The following is a 19,007-nucleotide window of genomic DNA, read 5'->3' on the forward strand; positions in this document are numbered from 1 at the left end:
CCTTAAACCAGACAATTTTACCTGGTGGAACACAGAGTTGCTGGTCGACTGTGGCTTCAATTGGTTTGTGTTATTGTGGGACTTTGGTAAATCCGCACTAACCCTTTAAAACACCAAACTACACAATCCAGCAGACAAACTAACAGATAGAGGGAGTAGTAACACAGCAGGTCCTGTGTGTCCTGCAAGGTAAAAATACTGTTTTGCTCAATAAGATTTAACTGACTTTAAAGAGAGCAAAGATGGAACAGCTTCAGTTCCCTGTTGGTAAGGTTACAGGGTTCACTTTAACGGATATAGTTTTTTTTAGGTGGCTTAAATATGTTTTGCTGCTGCCCCTGTCCACAGCTCTATTTTGTTTAGTGTCTGTACCTGTTGTTTGCTGTTGGTCAAACATCAACCATGGACAAGTATCTCACTTCAAAAACTCCTAGCTATCCCTTTAAGTGTAGCTAGTATCGTGCACCAATTACAACATAAACGATGTTTTGAGGTAACCAATACTCATGACCTGTGTTGAGAGAAAAGTTTGTTAAGATCTGTGTGTGTGTTTGACGCCGTAAAAAGGATGCCCACCCTCTCGATGTGGAGCTCCACATCCTGCTGGGAACAGCTCTCGATCTTCTGCTCCACTTTCCTCACCGACGCCTCCACATCTACGATGCTTTCCTTGGTGATGCTAGACAGTTGGGAGGGTGGAGTGTAAACAACAGATAGCACTTAGAAAACAAACTCATCTGTGTGGGAGGCTAACTGCCTGAGAACAATATTTCCATTAAACCGTGACTGATGCAAACAGACAAGCAGTTTCAATTTTCACGGTGTGGAGTGCAGGGGGTACTGTGGGATAGGGCTGAGTGATTTTGAGAGAAGCTTTTTTTTTCTTCTCACAAAATCATCAGAAATTCTAAAAATACAACTCTCGCTATGACATTAGCCAACGGGGGCAAGTTGAGACACCACAAGCTTGTGGCTTTCATAATAAAACTGCTATCCCCCTTTCTCTGCTCAACACAAACACGTGTCCACTTACATCAGGCTCAAATAAACAGGTTGCAGCAGGGTAGAAATTGTTTCACTGTTTCCACACATCTTATTTTAGACAGATGTGGCAGTCTGTTGTGGAGTTACACCACATTTTTACTCACTTAAAAATACATTCTGGGACCCTGAAATGATTCCTGTCACCATATTATTTTATTTTCAAAGAGAGCCCATTTGTTTCTAAGAAAAAAGTCTGCATCTGCTGGCATCACACTGTGATTTTGATAGGTATAAAGGCTATACTTGACCCAACCGTCTATCAAAGGGCTGTGAGAGCTATTAAACCAGCACCCGCTAGTTTCAAGGCAGATCACAGGATGCATCTCACTTAATGGAATCTTTCTGCATGTATGTCCATCCTTTTGATTTTCCAGACAACTGTTTATTCGATCATCTTCATGCTCGGTGGGTTTATTGCTGAGGACGCAAAGGAGTGAAGTGTTGTACACAAGCTCTTGAGATCTACATATATACGAGTAGCGGGTTCTGTACACACTGTGTAATGTATTGTGAGGGGACCCCTATTAACTGTTACACTGCCAAACAGCATGTTGGGTACAGCTCGCGTTTTTAATAGTGTATTATTATATTGTTACAATACAATTTAACTGTTTAACTAAATTTTGTGTCCACAAAATTAAATTCAATCAAGAATTGTTTTGTCAAATAAGAGAAAATTCTCAGTCTATTCATCTCACTTCAGTCCTTTTATTTCTCCACAATGAGAGTCAAACCCACAGACTGACCAACAAAGTATTCAGTCAAACTGAACTGATATCAAACATGTATGGACGACAACAACTGCAGCATTTAATCAAACTTTCCTGAACTTTAAGCTTCACTGCTCTCAATTCTTTTGAACGAAACATAAAAAAGCTTAACTTTGCAGCGCTATTGCGACAACTTCCCCACATGATATCCACATAGTGCCATGAGATTCATAGATCTTCTAGTTTCATATGATGCCAGTATCTCCATTATATCCCTAAAATGAGCCCATAAATCTATTTAATATCATCATGCAAAATATTCCAATATTATGCTGTTTCGATTTTTTCCCCCACCTCTACTTTTTAGTCACTTGCTACAATACTTTCAAGAACAGATGAAGAGATGTTACATTGTAGCAAATGTAAACATTTCAAGCAACAGTGATTTAAATTTGAGTACAAATGCTTTTATTCCCAGATATAACTGCTCCCAAATATCTAGCCGTTAGAAAATGAAATGTATACTTGAGGTTTGCTAGGTGATGCAACTATGTAACGGCAGGTGTATTACTCGAAACCCAAGGAAGCGCTCTGACAACTGTGAAGTTGTTTGGATGAGTGGTTCTTGAAAAAGCTGCAAGCAGCAATAGGCAGTGAGCCCATATTGAATGGGCACCATACGATATAACAGTGTGCACAATAACAGTTAAAATATGTTATTATACAGCAGTCAAAAAGAGAGAAGTCAATGAAAAAGAAGCAGGGGAGTCAGGGGGAGATTTCGGAGCTTTGAGGACATGTGTTGCACAAGGGTTGCTGGCAGCTTACATCCTTTCACAGCTACTGGAAAGCACCTTGCTTCACTGCAAACACAGTTTGATATTGACCACAAGGGTATGAGTTCAGAATGCAGTTTTTTTCCCTAAGTTTGTCACCATGGGTTTCCAAAACAATGCAGCCTTTTCTGCAAAGGTTTCTCAGTGAAACCTAGAGCACCATCACAGATAAGAGGAACAGCACTGTCATGCAGCGCGAGGCCAGATGGGAAGCCCACTGCAATCCTTCACTCCTCCTCATTAAAAAGCAGTAATGAGGGACTGAACACTGGGGTACTGCCGTCCCTTCAGCCCCACGACAGCTGCCACCATAGTCCTTCCTCTCTAGTAGAGATCAGTTAGATAAATAAACCCCCACATTAATAACCTCCGCTGCATGGCCCGGAGGCTGGCGGCAACACATTCAGCGCTCACAGAGGGAAACAGACTGATTAACTCAAGACTGAGAGTTGACAATATCACATGGAGATGAGAAATACGAGGAAAAGGCAGAGGGACTGCTTTCATAGTGAATCAGTGTCCAGAGGGCAAAACACTCTGGGCATGAAAGACGCATATGGCCATTACTTCATCTGCTAATGCATCACTAAATAACAGAATGGTCAAGCACAGCTCACTAGACTGACTTTCCAATTTCAAAAGGTGAAAGACCCAATCCTTTCCCCTTCAGTCCTCGAAAGCCTACAAACAACTACCAGTGCCAAACATTCCCCTCAGAAGCTGAGATCTCACTCAAACTCTCATTATCCCACAACAACTTCTGACCGCTTTATCGCTGAGGCAAACAAAAAGACAGACAGAGATTAAAGCTTCAGAGGAAACAGGCCTTTTGTAGACCAACACCATGGTTTTCCAATCTCATGCAGGAGACCTGCTACTGTTTAATGTCCGCTGTTACACTCAGTATGAGGGTATAGACTGTTTCTGAAAACAGACACTGCTATTAAGTCTTTTTAAATGCAGTTTTTTACAAAACGACCAGGGGCTATGGATTTCATTCACCTTCATTGTGTGGGAGTGGAGCCAAAACACTAGAATTACTGAGGCATGGTGGTATGCCTCCATCAACCAGTAAAGTTGCAGTTTATACCCATATCTGTCAAGACTCATATGGAGTGAAGACTTAGAGGGAATTTAATCAAACCTGAAAAGAAACTATCAAACACAGACGCTCTCTACAAAAAGGGACAGAGCCGCCTCTTTTTCTTCTTGAAGCTCAGATCTCTTGATGTGTAGTAAGATGCTGCAGATGTTTTATTAGTCTGTGGTGGTACTGTGTTGTTTTATGCTGCAGTCTGCTGGGGAGGCAGCATCACACACAGAGATGCAAGGCGGTTGGACAGACTGGTCTAAAGAGCTGGTTCTGTGGTTGGAGCCAGGTTGGACACACTGGAGGAGGTGGTGGAGAGATGACCTGTCAACATGTTCCAGGCCATCCTGAAATACCCAGATCATCTGCTACACAAAACCTTTATGGAGCAAAAAAACGGCAGTGGACGGCTCCTCTCTCTCTGTTGCAGGACGGAGAGATATAAAGAGTTACCAGACCAACTGAATTTCCCCTCGGGGATAAATAAAGTACTTTTGATTTGACTATATTGACCTGCATGATTCTAGTGAATGTTTTTCTATAGGTGTGTTTCCATCAAGGTAAAAAGTGGCCACTGGAAAAGCGTCAGCCCACGCTCGCTACTTCACAGGCTTTTAAAAATTCTGCGTGTTGTTGTGGCGTCAAGTACTACATGTCATCTCGCTTAGCAGTCTATCCAATAAGCAACCAGGCTTATTTCAGGGGAGAAAAATGGCCCTGCTCTTCGACAGGGCCAAAAAACGTCAATTGGCCGCTAGGGATGTCTCACCGGGCACATCATTCCAGGTATTCGACTATAGTGGGATTGCACCTTATAGATTGTCACAGGCACTCTCCTCAATTCAGAGTGACCTCTGCCATATTTTAAACTATTGGACACTGACTCGACCTTTACTCCAATTGTTTGGGTTTACCTGACAATAACAGGGAGCCTCCAAGGTGGAGCTGCTGCATTCATCTCTTTCTTTCTATCTGTGCATTGTGCAGACAGAAAGGCGCTTCTTGGTTCATGCATATTCATGACCAATCCAAAGTACACATATGTTAAGGAGTCATATTTGGTAATATTTTGACGAACTTGACCTCTAACATTAGCATAATGTTAAAGCACATATACCACAGCTGAGGGAAGGTCTGGCTGAGCTGGCTGTGACACTGTACTGTGATGATACACAGATGGTTGTTAATGTCACCTCTCCTCGAGTCATTTTATAAAAGTAACTTCTAACTTAAAACATCTGGAGTCTCCTTTCTCATTTGTGTGTGAGAAGTCCAGCATCATCAGTTTCCACGACAAATACTTTCCAGTGAAAAACATGCCGTCTTTATCAACTATTTTTGCAGGAGTACACAAGACTGACACATTGTGCAATGACAATCATCTGAACCTCAATATCAGCCAGTGAGCTTGACTATCAGAGGAACAGGAAAGAACACAAAGAGAGGCCATGGCATATGGAAATATGGAATCCATAAAATATGCATGTTGCTGCAAGGAGGCTGCAAGTTCTAAAACATGGATCCTTTGCACACATATTCAACCCAGCAGCACGGAAGATGCGATTCAGGAAGGATGAGGGCGTAGGGTCACAGCATGTTCACAGCACAGATTATATCAAAAATTGTCATCCAAATCTTAAAAAAAAAAAAAAAACCCTCTGGCTGAACAGGTGGTTCGAGATTGAATCAAACCACCAGACCTCACACAGTGCACAAATATCAGAAAAGATTATTAATATTACAGTTTAAGCAAATGGGCCAAAGTCCCCTTCTGGCACACACCCTGAGCAATGCACTTGAGTAAAGGTTAAAGAGGCTGAAGATCACTTAATTAAACTGTGTGAGTGAGAGGAGGATGACTTGGACATACAATATGTGAAAGGAGACTTCCTCAGCAATGTCATCGCTTCCCCTCGGCATGATTATGAGAGGATTAACTTGTAATCCAGGGTCTTACTCAGCTTGTCAATCACCACGCCAAAGTGTGTGAAACTAGATGTGAGCCAGAAACCACAGGAACTGATAGTGCCACCTGTTCCTAAAGATATAAAGATATAAAAGCACATAATATTTTGGTCCTAGGAGTGGCGCTCAGAAACTCTTTTTGGTAACTTGTTACTCTGTGGGGTGACTTCGCGGTGTTTTTTGTTGTTGTCGTAAGACCATGTTGTCTTGGCAACTGTGTCATTACTTTCATTCGCTCTGTTGTCATGTGACAATGTATTGCATAACACTAACTGCCCGACCACAACATTTCAGAACCACATTAAGGAACTGCTACACATAAAAGGTTACAAAAATATCTTAAAATGTTTGTATGAAGTTCTTAACACAATATCCTGTTACAACAGCAAACATTTCTACAACATTAAAGAACATGCTGTTGAGAAAAGTGCTTTTTGAACAAATCACTGGTCCTTTTTATGGCTGTGTTAAGAAACACTGGAGGGGAAGTGAAGTTAAAGCAGGTCAGCTGAGTGACTGAGGGAACTATGGCGCGGTCAGGAGATTCTGACACTTCTAACAAAGTGGGGTCAGTGTGTTCAGACAGCAGAGGTCAAGACTCTGGTCTGAGCAGCAGTGACCTCGACCTCATCAGAAAAATGCTCTTGTGTTTGTGTTTAGCTACGTGTGTACTTCAACATCCTGCTACAAACTGCCAAGAGGCTCCTGGAGTCTCATTTACAAAACATGAGCGTAATGAATGTGTGAAAAATGGTAATTTATGCACATCTGAGTTTTCATCAAACATTAAGCAGCTCTGACTTGTTTACATATGACTCAGGCAGGTGTGTACATAAACTCCATTCATCATTTAACTTATTTCATTAAGTCATTCATGTTTTTAAATTAATCTGGCTGTATTGAATACATGATTATGTCTTTCAAACTAATCTAGGTGATTGATGACTATTGCAGTAATTGCAAAAATGTCTCTTTTGTCTCTAATAGTCTGTATTACAGAATTCAACAATGAGTCTGTATTTCAGCTCAGCCCTAAACAATCAGGGAAGTGTGAAGCTGCGGAGAGACTATTGTCCTCGGGGTCAACCCACAGCCGCCTCAGTCTGGAACAATAAGGGAGCCTGGCACATCTCAGTGGTGTCACACTGCTCGGTCCATAATGTGCTGCTAAGTTAATCATTTTAATCAAACTGATTTCTTCTTGAAACATTCTCTGGGAGGATGAAACTGCAGACACTTGTTCGTCTTCAGCCTAAATGGCAGCATTTTGCAAAAGGCTGTGATTACTGTGACTTGATGGAAGGCTTGTTTTAAATATAGCTGCAATCTCTGCATTGCTTCACTTCTTTATTATCCAATGTCTTAACTGCCATTTTGGTCTGGAAGATTGCAGTTAAGGGTGTTGCACTGCCTCAATTTAGCAATATCTGAGGAGGTGCCTTTTAAGTAACACATGATAATTATGGTCTTTCGTGTTATGGATGCATGTTTGATTCACCAAATATTGGTAGAATGGCAAACATATCCTTCCAAACATCTGTAAATCTAAAAGGACTATATGTACAAGACAAATGATGATTAGAGTTGGACGATTTGATAATACTTTTATATTTTAAGTCACTTTTTGATTAAATTTTTGAATTCAGCATTGAAGAATCATCCAATCCTGTGATGTGGTTGGCTGGCATGAATACACAACATGACTTCTATCACCAATCATCTAATTTTAGAAAAGGTTTAAGTACATTAAAAACATATTTATTGATAGCTGAGGAGGTAACCTTTTTTTATTTGCTGTTAGTTAGAATATTCTAATGTAAATTATGCTAGAGAAATACAGTGTATAGCATAGTGTGCCAACCAAACCCTGGTCTTGCTCTTTATTAAGTTAAAAAGGCTTATGAAAAATGATATGCTAAAAAAGTATAGGTTGCAAACTGGATGAGGACATTCTTGTAACTGCCTTCAGTGTTTTGTTTTGTTGTTGTTTTCTTCATTTGTTTTCTTTGCGGGAGTAATAGAAATTCTCAGATCTAGTTTGTTTGATATACTATGGTTGACTGATAAGAAAATAAATAAATATATAACAATAACAATACATACTTATTTGACATTAAGTGGCTATATATAGAGAGAAAATCTCTTATTAAGAGTACCAGGGGAGAGGCCCAGAGAAATATTTTTTACTTCAGCCTACTACCTTTTTTTTGGACCATAATGATATAAGGAAATGCGCAGAGAATATTAAGTTAACTGGTTCTTATATCCATCTTATTACTTAGATGGGGCAGGTGCATGTATATGTATAGGGCTATATGTGTGTAAATGTTTATATATGTTTATGTACATCTGTATAATGGTGTCTATGTGAGTATGTGTATGTATACGTATATGCATCTAGCCGACGCTGTTGTAGTTTATTTTTTCGGTTTGAAAAGAAGAATTAATAAAATGAAAAAAAAAAATGAAATAACGGCAAAATATTCCATAATTTTCCAGTTCGATTGTCGTTTTATAACATTGTCTCTGAATTCAGCAGTGTTCATGTCGTTTGGGAAAGCGCAGCTACAAGTCACTGGTAATCTACTTTGTGTCGCCTTTGAGAAGTTGTGTGTTTTTCTTCCGACGAGGGCATGACGGCGGCACGGGGCTTTCATGTCAGTGTTTATAACTCATTTCACTTCACTTCTGATGACTTGATTGAAATCGCGACAGCCCAGATTATGTTGTTTTATAATAAAAGTCCAGTTTTAGCTTTATTCTACATAACAGCACCCTTAAGGTGATCAGATGTCAGCTTAAGTGGAATTACTCAGCCCTCCTCCTTTAACCCTTTTAATAAAGTGCATATCCGCTGATAGCAGCATTCGTTTACAGACTACCAGTAATGGGCTATAATTTGGCTGTGAACATGAATAATGATGCTTGGCTCTTAAGTATTTCTTCCTCCTCTGCTCCAAGCTGCTGTATCTGCCATCTCGACAGGAACAGCTCCATTAAAAACGCTCCTGTATCCCACCCTGTTAACAGCCAGCTTTTGTTGTCAAGTGAAAAATGATTGATTCCTCCACCCTCCACTTCACTCAGAATGTGTGAAAATGGATCGGTGGACGATTAGGGTCCAGGGTTTTCCCACCATTGTTTGTGCCTTCTTTGACAGGAAGAGCAGTCTCCGTACTCACTTTGCGGCAAACTTGACCATCTGCTTGCTGGCACGATCTCCCACTGCGACCAGTGCCTGCACGTTGAACTGCTGTTGACGCAGGACCAAGAAGCATTGCTTCCCTGAAGACAAAACAAAAACAATAGATAGTGCCGGCTTGTGTGAAGGTAAGGATGTCCCTTGTCATCTACAGGTAAAGTGTCAAACATTTGTTAACGGTCTTTTCCCTTTGAAGAGCTCTGTGTGGAGAAAGGCTGATTGCTACCTTCCTAACAAACACACACACCTTGGAAGAGTGTAAACAAGTTAGCCAACAAAAACTGAGGGCAGAAGACAGTCAGACCACCCAGGTACTTTGATGTTTGTTGCCTGTGAGAAGGGGGTGGGTGGTGGGGATAATAGAAATGCCAAACTCCCACCAACAGATGCACTTCATCCCAGACCAAATCAGGATGTTATTTTGCTCACACGGACATCCTTACAGCGAGCAGAGAGAATGAAGACATGAGTGGAGGGGAAGTGACTCTCGACTCTGGCAGTTATCTTGAAAGGAAATGGCTAAAAGGTAATCATTGAGACCTGAGCTTGTTTGTAATCACAAGTTTGGCACAGCGGCAAAAAGGTTTGGTGTTTCATACAGAGATGTAATAACCTGGCAAGGCTGAGTGGGTTCATTGTATTCAAATAGAGCAACTTCATGGCTGCCAGTAGCTGGAACCCGACAAATACGAGGTTATCTGAGCTTCCAGTTGGCACTGACATGCTAGTCTGACAATGATATCAAAAACACCCTCAGGTTGTCAAACCCTACTTAACATGGAAGGAATGGGGGGAAGAAAGTGCTGCAAGTGTCTGCACGTTCCCACAGAGGAATATATTGCAGAAAAAGTGGTTAAAGTTTATATCTTAACTATATACAGGAGTCCAGGTAATAAAAGGCGCCCATTTCTTTTGTAGTTTCTGAACTTTGGTGTTGATCAGCCTGAAAAGAGTGATATCAGTCATCTTGGTCATGGGACATCTAAAGGCGAGTCAAAGGCACCCTGTATGACGGTTTGGTCTTTGAGAGAAGGGAGTGACATGGAGAGATGGCCCAAGGGCAGACCTTTTAGACATTTCACTATAGCACACCGAGGATTAGCACAGGGGTCATCTAATCTTGGCCGTTTGTGTCTCCTGCTCAAAGAAAGTGGCTCTGGGGTGAAAGAAAGGTGAACAAAGACAGGGGTGATCTCACCTTTGGCTCGGCTGGTGTGGACTCGGGCACGCAGCCAGATCAGCTGGTCAGCTTTCTCAGGAGCAAGGTCTTGGACCCGCACCAACACCCTGTCTGGCTCACGCACAAACACACACACACACACACACACACACACACAAAGACTTTTTTACTTCAAAGAACTTTTCTGCCTCTGTTTCCCCACCTCTGTGTAAAGAATCTAACACCCCTCCTACTCCCCCCTGCACACTCCCGAAGGCAGAAAGAAATGTGAATAAGCACGCATGATCGTGTGCAGACGTACTGCACAATAAAATGCTCAAATTACAGACTTGCCTAATAAATAAGACACACTAGGAGGGCTGCTGAAAAGCTGTCCAACTCAGCCATTCTCTGTGGGCTATATGACAAATTGACTCTAGTTTCACCTGTGTCACTCAGAGGCATGCTTTCTCCTTATTATCAGACACCGAGGCTACACCAGAGAAAACAGAGCCGCCCTTTTGGCTGAGAACTCCACGTCAACCCACATGAAAGCCTTGGCCCTCCAGCCTCCGACCCCCCCCCCCCCCTCCCCGTCCCAGTGGCTGGGCTTGGCATGCAGGTGAGGGAGGGCCTAGTTTGTTTGCTGCCACTGGAGCTGAAAGAGCATCCAGACAGATGGACGACCTCGACAGGTCCGCCTGCTGCCTCTTTCATCCGCCAGCTATCGTGCACTATTAGTTACTGCAATTATCACAGCTGCAATCGTGCTGAGAGAAGAGACCAGAAGCATATTTCTAAGTTTATCAGCTGTAATCGTGTTAATCTGTAACTTTTGACAGCCAGACTCAGGTAACGTGAGAAGTGGACCAGGATGTCGTCTTGTATCAAAACATATAATTTGGGAGTTGCTGCACGTTCTCCATATCAGGATGCCATATTTTTACATCACGTTAAAGGTGAACTATGCAGTAGAACCCTTTGCACTAAGGTATCCATTTTCAACCTGTGTTTTGCAACGCATGGCTGTCACGAGTGACTTTTATAACAATGATATTGCAAGTCTAGTCTAGTTTACACCTGCACCAATCATTTTTTTAAGACAAACTTTCACAAAAGAAAATACATTGTCTTGCGACTCTTTCAACCAACCATTATCCTAGGTAAGGCAAAGCCAAATACAGAACAATAAAAAAAGACACAGAACCTTGTAGAGCTATGAGCTTCGAGAGACTTCCACTTCTAGTAAGTGTCAGATGATTGACAGGAAATTGAGAATAATGCAACACAGAGATAAGGAATGAAAAAAACAAGTCAACAACACTGGTACCTGGACTTAATATTAAAACAGACGTCTGTTCAAACCAAAGGAAATGTTTTTGTTTACTGTGTATATGGTGTAATCCTATTCTGTGAATGTTTCTGTGACACCAGATGAATACAATGTTCGGAAATGCACATCTTTTATTCACTATGCAGACATAGTGCAGGCCCACTTGGAAGAGAGAGGGGCAATATGGACAGCTGGCAAATAACAAGAATATAAAGAGAGTGATCGGTCAAATGGCATGACCTGAGACAGGGGCAGGCCACAAATTATTTTAATGAAACTAAACTCAACTATTCTAAAAGTATATCTATCTAACATATCTTCAAGAACAGAACATATTAGCAGACTATACATTTTCTGTGTTTTTAGCAACAAGAGTGTTTGTTTGGCTGATAATTGAGGGAAACAACTTTGATACATACCCAGTTTTTCTTGAGATTGGACCATAGGTGACACACCGTATCTGTCCTTGGCAAAGTCCTGAAATTTTACAAACATAACATTTTAGCAGCTGAGATCAGCCATTTCGTCAAACAGCTGAATAGTACATCACACCACGTTCAGGGCATGCATGAACGTCAACTCTCTATTGTTCTTGAGGCAACTTTGATTTCATAAGCGTCAGTCTGTCTACCACATCTGAGATAACAGACAGACAGAACAGATAATGAGGCTTATCGCGATCTTAGGAGAAAATAGTCAAAGAGAAAACAGAGACGAGGTGTTCGGCGTGCAGGTATTTGCATACAAACTGTCGCAAAGGTGTGAAAGCAGAGGTAGAATCAAAGTCAGGCAGAAAGGAAGAAATTGGTCTTAGAGGATGAGTACTGTGTGGTCTGTAGGGGATACTTACATCTTCCTCTGTGCTTTGTTGTTCGGCAGCCTGAAACACAAAGAGGCGGCGGGGATTTAAAGGCCATTGCAAATAGCCAGGAAATAACAACACGAGGACTATCTATTAAATTCAAACATTTAAAATGTTCAAAAACATTTCACTTCAAATGGAGCAACTTAAAACGATTTGCTACAACAGTCATGTAAATTGTGTTTTCATCTTGTGCTATCAGGGATTTGAATAAAATTAATAAATCATAGCTCAGTCCCGGAGCCAAGCCTCAGATCCCTGGAACGCATAGCTCTTCTACACATTGCTCGAACACATCATAGACAATGAGTAATGGCAGGAGGAGATATTGCTTTGTAATAGAAACGGCGTAAGTGGACAGATTCTTTATCTCTGCACTGACTTCTAGGCAAATGACTCCCAGAGTGCGATGAGATCGAGTCTTGGCAAAGTTACAATTCCATTTCCTATGCAAATTGATATTGGTGTATGGAAATGGCTGGTAGCGGTGGAGTGAATTGAAATCGCCCATCCTTGATATGATAATCCAGTCACATGATGGATGATATTGGAGCTTATGATCAACTGGATATAGACCTGCGATAGCCACGAAGCAACCGGCTCACACCGGTGCCACTGAAGTGACAAGTGTCAGCACAAAAACTGCTCAACTGCAAATAACAAAGGTGACGCTTATTCAATGCACGTTCCCCTAGGCAATGCTTACTATGACACACAGATATAGGCAGCAATAGCCAGGGTATTAAACAGCGATAACACCTGCTTCTTCCATGAAACATGCTGACAGGATGAATCCAGGAGGGAGACAAGGATACTTTGTTGCCTTTACCTATAAAAGCCCGTTGATTCACAACACACTGATGCACAGGGTTTCTAATTAGTCTTGGATAAGCCAGTTTCAGGCTAGATGACACATTTTCTAACAATGGATCCTGCATTTACATCCTGTGGATTTTGCTTTGAGGGAATGCCAGAGGAAACATTTAGCACTGACAACGATCCAGATACTGACCTAATGAAACATTATTTAACAGCTCCCAACAATCTTATGAGAAACAAGGACAAAGCCCCGCAGGCCTCCCAGCTCACTATCCAGCTTCTGCACTGGCCAGCAGGATGCCCGGCAGTCAATATCCACCAACCGCAGCAAGTATTTAGTTCTTTACACTTGTCTCTTGTGCAAAGATGGATGCAGAGATTGTCTTGTTTGTCCATGTTGTCGCAACTGTAACATTAGCTCGCGCCCATCTTTACCACCGTTTCCTGTTTACCCTGATGTTTGCATTTGAAAACCTTAACCCATGTCATTTTTTTCCAATGTCAATCACACAAAGTGCAACTAAGTGCATAAATACAACTGTGGAGCTGATGAAGCAGCAGCTTAATAGGCCCATGTCTTTTGGAACCTCAAAAAACAACGAATGGCATTAAATGTTATGAACAAAACACTTCAAACAACTCTGCTTGTGAGGGGGAAAAAAATTAAATAAAAGACAGAGCCGCCCACAGGCTGTGGAAAAAAATGTATTTGAGCCAACACTGTTATGTGGACACCGACACACACGGTACAGCAAGTGGAGCATCAGCTATTCAACTTTTATCACAGCAGATCTGTCCCTTGCTGGGTCTGTATTTCTCCACCAGTTATGTCACAGCACGAAATATGCACCAGCCTAAAAAGCATGGTGGAAGTTAAGATGTTCTGATTTACACTTAGATCCTTATGTTACCTTCCATAAGAATGATCCAGTATCATGCAGCACGGAAGTGTTATATACACTGGATATTTAAAGAAAGGGGAACCCTGTTATTGGTTTGGTACTCAGTATTAGAGGATACCCTGAGTTTTGTCAGTGTGTAAGTGGCAGGGCAGAAACAAAATCAATATCAATGCGTCCCCAATCTGAGACCCACTGGCTATCGACTAACAATGCTGATATTTCTGGGGTTCAGATATCAGGAAAACAAGAAACGGAAAAAGGGGCTGAGCCTTAACTTCTGTGTGTTGGTCACTGTTACATTCTGACTTGAAATGTGAGAATGGAGTTGGAGTTTGATGTCTATAGCCGTATTGATTCACAAGTTGCCAGCTAAGTTAGCTAAGCTAATTAAAATCTAAATCATGTTAAATGATTGTTGATAGGTACTGAGATTGTTTCTCCCTCCACATTGACTGTTTACCTGTTGTCAAGAACAGGCTGTTCAAACGGGATTGGTGAGAACTACCAAAATATTGCCCTGTTGCCTGTAGAGACTAGTGCATCCACAAAGTTTACACACATTCATATATATCCAAAAGAAATGGCTTCTTTGGCAATGAAAAGCAAATGCATGCACTGCTGTCATTCCAGATATGTTTGTGGAACACAAACACGTGACAAAGTCACCTGATCCACATATTTTGGTGCATATAAATCTTGTGCAATCTGGACTTCTTTTACTCACTTTATTAATGAAAACGATAAATCAGGTACATTTTTTTCCTGACGACCAAAACACTGTGGAAGGGAGCCTGTAGAGTGCAGACCTCTGCCAAGGCCAAAGGCTTTATCATACTGTGTTAGCAAAAGTGAAATAAAATGTATCCGCCCTGTTATTGTGACCCGCTCTAAATTTAATGGGCTCTTCCTTGGCCCCTGCTACCCCCTTCCACCAGTAATCCTTTCAGTAATCCTGCTGACAAACAGACAAATAAACCGAACCAGAAACTAAACTCCTTGGAGTGAGTAAATGCGTTTGACAGTCTGTTTGGATTTTTGGTTCTTTTACAGCTATTATGGTCCAACACACCTGTCACAGGACTTATTGAAGTGCCAAGACCTTTGTGGTGGAAAAGTTTTTATGTTGATTTCAACATTTAATGCCTGCTACTATGTTGTGCACTCAGTGTAGAAGAAAATAGCACTTTGTTTAGGTGGATATAAACAAAGCCAAAATGACAGGAATACTTAAACAATGGATAGTTTTGCCCCCCCTGTGGCTAACCTACCCCCCTGGATCCACAATGCCCTGCAGAACTGCACGTCACAGCCTTACCAGCTGGAAGAGGAGGCGACGGATGTGAAACAACAAACCAGGAGAAAAAAAACAAAAACACCACTGACCAGCTTGGCCTGTTTCTCGGCCTTCTTTGCAGCTTTCTCCGCTTCCTTCTGCTGTTTCTTCAAGCCTTTCTTTGACTGGGCCTGCTGCTCCTCCTCCGTCGCCCTGTAACAGGAAGAGGTACACAACATAAACATTTAAGTCCACTTCCACCTTCTATTTCTCCTGCATCCCATGAGGAAGTTGTTGACCGCCTGGGAAAATTCATTCCGAGCCATCGCCACCTCCAGCTTCTATGTCTGTGCTACCTTTAATCCCATTGTTATTCCAGACAAAACAGCTGAAGCCTGCATGAATGGAGGGCTGGGAGTTTGGAGTGTGGCTAAAAGTAGAGATATCAGACAGTAAGATTAGCTAGATAAACACTAGAGCTTTACTCAGACAGTAGTCTCAGCAGCACTTTCTAATCCATTATAAAAACCTGCGAAGGATACAGATTATCCGATTATGATAACATTTGGTGTTAGCTGAACATAAAGGTGTCTTTATTTGCTAAATGCTTCTGCAACACTACACAGCCTAACACAATGTCAGTGCTGATAAGTGTGTGACATTTGCCTATAAAGTAAAGTTTATTTTGTAGCAGCAACAAGACAATAGACTAAATAAACACTACATTCTTATCTAGATATAATAATTAGGTCACAATGCAGCATGTAGGACAGCAGAAATCACCATGAATTGTGTGCATGAATGTGAATCATTTAAACACTTACAAGCCTTGGACAAATGTCATAAACAGGCAGCAGTGAAACACAACAGAATATAAATTCAAAACCTTGTTCATTTTAAAAATAATACATACTTTTCTGTAAGGTTGAATAAAATCTGCCTTAAAAATTGAATTCTCAATAAAAACGCAAGTGATTCGAGGCCACAATATTGCAGTAATGTTGGTTTACTAAGGATGTGATATGTTCATATATCAGGTCAACAACTAAAAGGCTGTTGAAGAAAAAGCTGCAAAAAACCAGGTGATCACAGACTTAGTATTATAAACAGTCTGAACTTTGCCCTTCTCCAAATCACGCTTTCATTTACCGCTATACAAGTGAGCGAAGATTGTTGGCAAGTGAGTGCTGTTTGGCTTTCCCAATGACACCAGGTGTCTAGACCTGAAGGAAGCCTACAGGCAAAACGGGAGCTGTTCCTATTTAGTCACAGGAAATAACAAGGACCAAAGGCCGACTATACATAGCAATAAATCCAAAACAAGAAACAAAAATCACAACGGATGATGTCCTTTTCCTACAAGGGAGGACTTTAGTCAACAGTATATACTTCCCTTATTGCAGAATGTAAAACTAACACCACTCCAACAGCCTACAGACAAATAACTTCCCATGAGAATTAAGTCTGAACATTTTAAATATTAAAAACTGCTGCCTCGCACTACTGCCTTATACTTCTCTGTAACACCTTAAAGCTTCTTTTCTGTTTAGAAAGAACACAGCGTCTGTATCTGTTGAACAAACAGCCTAAGGACCCTGTTTAGATGGAGATGATCTGGACAGAAAACGCAAAAGTGGCGTTACGTTCTCACATTTTATTCCGTATTTAGACGAGCATCTTTAGGGGGAAATCTGCATACGGTGACGCAAAACAAATTGCCCTAGGAAAATAATGCACCTTCTCTGTTCTGTTATTATTATCTGTCATATTTCTGTTTAAGTGCTGATATGACTCCTGGATAGTTCTCAGAGCTGCTAGGGCAACTTGAATGTCTGACTGATGGAAATAGTCCGACATGTTTGTTGTTGTTTGCCTGGACCGCACAAGGATGTTACGTAAACGTGTACTCTTGAGAGCTGATCAGAGACACTTTTGCATTTTAACCCTTAAGACAGAAACTAAATGGTGGAGCGTTATTAAGATTTTAACTCTGGACATTTTTGTGTGTTTTTAAGCCCATAAAACGCCGTCGCTGTCTAAACAAAAGGCACATCTGATCAAATATTTTGTCGTTTTCGCCCGAGAGCACTGTTGGGTAAACAGAACCTAAAACATGAGTAGGAGTGCCCTGGTGTTACAGCAGTGTTATGAACCTGTTTTATCAACCAGCTGTATTTGTTAAACTGGATCAACAATTTTTTTTAACCTAAGGCAAATGAGTTGAGTCTGACAGTCTGGAGCAGCTGTCAACAAACAGCTACAATCTGCCGTTAAATCAATACACAAATAAACTTTATGGTTGTCCATTCTTTACAATGCAAATTTAATTCCTCACAGACAAGTGGTTATATGTTGCAAAGTTAAACAAACAGCAACTCTCGTTTGGCAACTGATAATAAACAGTAAACTGCCTTATGGAATATAAGACGTCATAAATGAAACATGTCCAACAGGTGTATTCATAAAAGACAATAAATGGAAAGAGCCGTTGCACATTTAAAAAAAACTGTTATCAGTCATTACGTGAGACATAGTCGTCCAAAGTGCATCAAGTTCCTGCTGACAGCTTTTTCTAATAAAAAGCAATCCATTGAGGATCCAGCTTTTGAAAAAAGAAACTTTTAAATGTTGTTGACAAGGTTTTTTTTTTTTTTTTTAAAGCTGCTATTTGTGGTGTTGTTGTATTGGTTTAATTATTGGGTAAGGTTCATATAATTACACAAGTCTGTATTTGAAATTGTGGTGAACTAAATAATAGAAACAACTTTGATATATCACTGTTTTATACCAAATAATTAGGGTTACACATGTATAACTAAAGAAGTTATCTCCTAACATTTTAACATCAGGGCTGCTATATTGCATTGCATTGCATCATACAGGTTGTTGTTTTTTGCCCGGTCACTCATTGTATTTCCTTCGAAAAGTTAAAAGTACACGACCTTATTTGACATCTCAAACATTCCTTTCCGTCTACAACTCCAACTCCTAACCTGAAAAGCATGTGAGCCATGACCTGAGGCAAAACTGACTACAGCAGTGAAATGTGCACAAACACGAACTGACAGGCTGGGATGGGTGCACACCCCTATCATAAAACTAAACGTTAAATATTGTGTTGTATATTGTAAACCTGCAAATATGTGGAAGAATATGATTCAAGCTGTTATCACAATCATAAGGTGCCAGATTTCAGATACAAATTAATTCACATTCCAGCTTTGAGTTTGCAGCCAAGAACGAAGTTGACAAAGTATATAAGCTGATATTTATTTAATATCAACCAACTTATAACAAGACGATTTCACCAACAGAAACCTATGACACTTGTAACATCTTGACAGGTATTTCAAGCCAAGCACATAGCTAATTAAGTAGGGCCATCATAAATTGAGCGATTCTTTAATGTCATTTGGTGTTTGAAAAGCCCAAATCCCGACTGCAAGTACTGGGCTAATGTTGTGTTAAGCTTTGTTGTTGCTATCTTAACATTTGGGTTACATGGGTAAAACTTTTTACTTAAACTGTCAGATGATGCAATCTGCTGCATATTTAGCTAATGCTAGCTTGATGCTAACCGTAATAGTGCTATCAGCCGCTATTAAAAGCGCCGTTGTGAGACCTTATTTATAACACACACAACCTCCCCACCCCTCTTACCCCTGGACTTCCTCTTTTGTCATGTCGAGCTATTTTCTTGGAGAATGAGGACAAAATGCACGGCTGTCTGACAGAGAGAAGAACCGCATCAGCTGTTCAAAGCATGGACGGGCACAGGAAGGAAGGACTTGTTTTGACGGAGCACAAAATAC

The 19,007-nt window shown here is 40.9% G+C and overlaps 1 protein-coding gene across 1 annotated transcript in view; it reads right to left on the reverse strand.

The window, feature by feature from the left end:
- Positions 1-19,007, reverse strand: part of dars1 (aspartyl-tRNA synthetase 1) — a 35,073-nt gene extending 16,066 nt beyond the window's left edge. Inside the window, exons 1-7 of the mRNA XM_059342906.1 lie at positions 18,856-19,007; positions 15,306-15,408; positions 12,190-12,219; positions 11,759-11,816; positions 10,046-10,138; positions 8,828-8,930; positions 577-679 (exon numbers count right to left, since the gene is read on the reverse strand). Of these exons, the coding sequence (XP_059198889.1) occupies positions 577-679; positions 8,828-8,930; positions 10,046-10,138; positions 11,759-11,816; positions 12,190-12,219; positions 15,306-15,408; positions 18,856-18,878 (513 nt within the window). The 5' untranslated portion in view covers positions 18,879-19,007. The remainder of the gene's footprint in view (positions 1-576; positions 680-8,827; positions 8,931-10,045; positions 10,139-11,758; positions 11,817-12,189; positions 12,220-15,305; positions 15,409-18,855) is intronic.

This window comes from Centropristis striata, chromosome 10, assembly GCF_030273125.1.
Source record: "Centropristis striata isolate RG_2023a ecotype Rhode Island chromosome 10, C.striata_1.0, whole genome shotgun sequence".
In the NCBI taxonomy this organism is placed as follows: Eukaryota; Metazoa; Chordata; class Actinopteri; order Perciformes; family Serranidae; genus Centropristis; species Centropristis striata.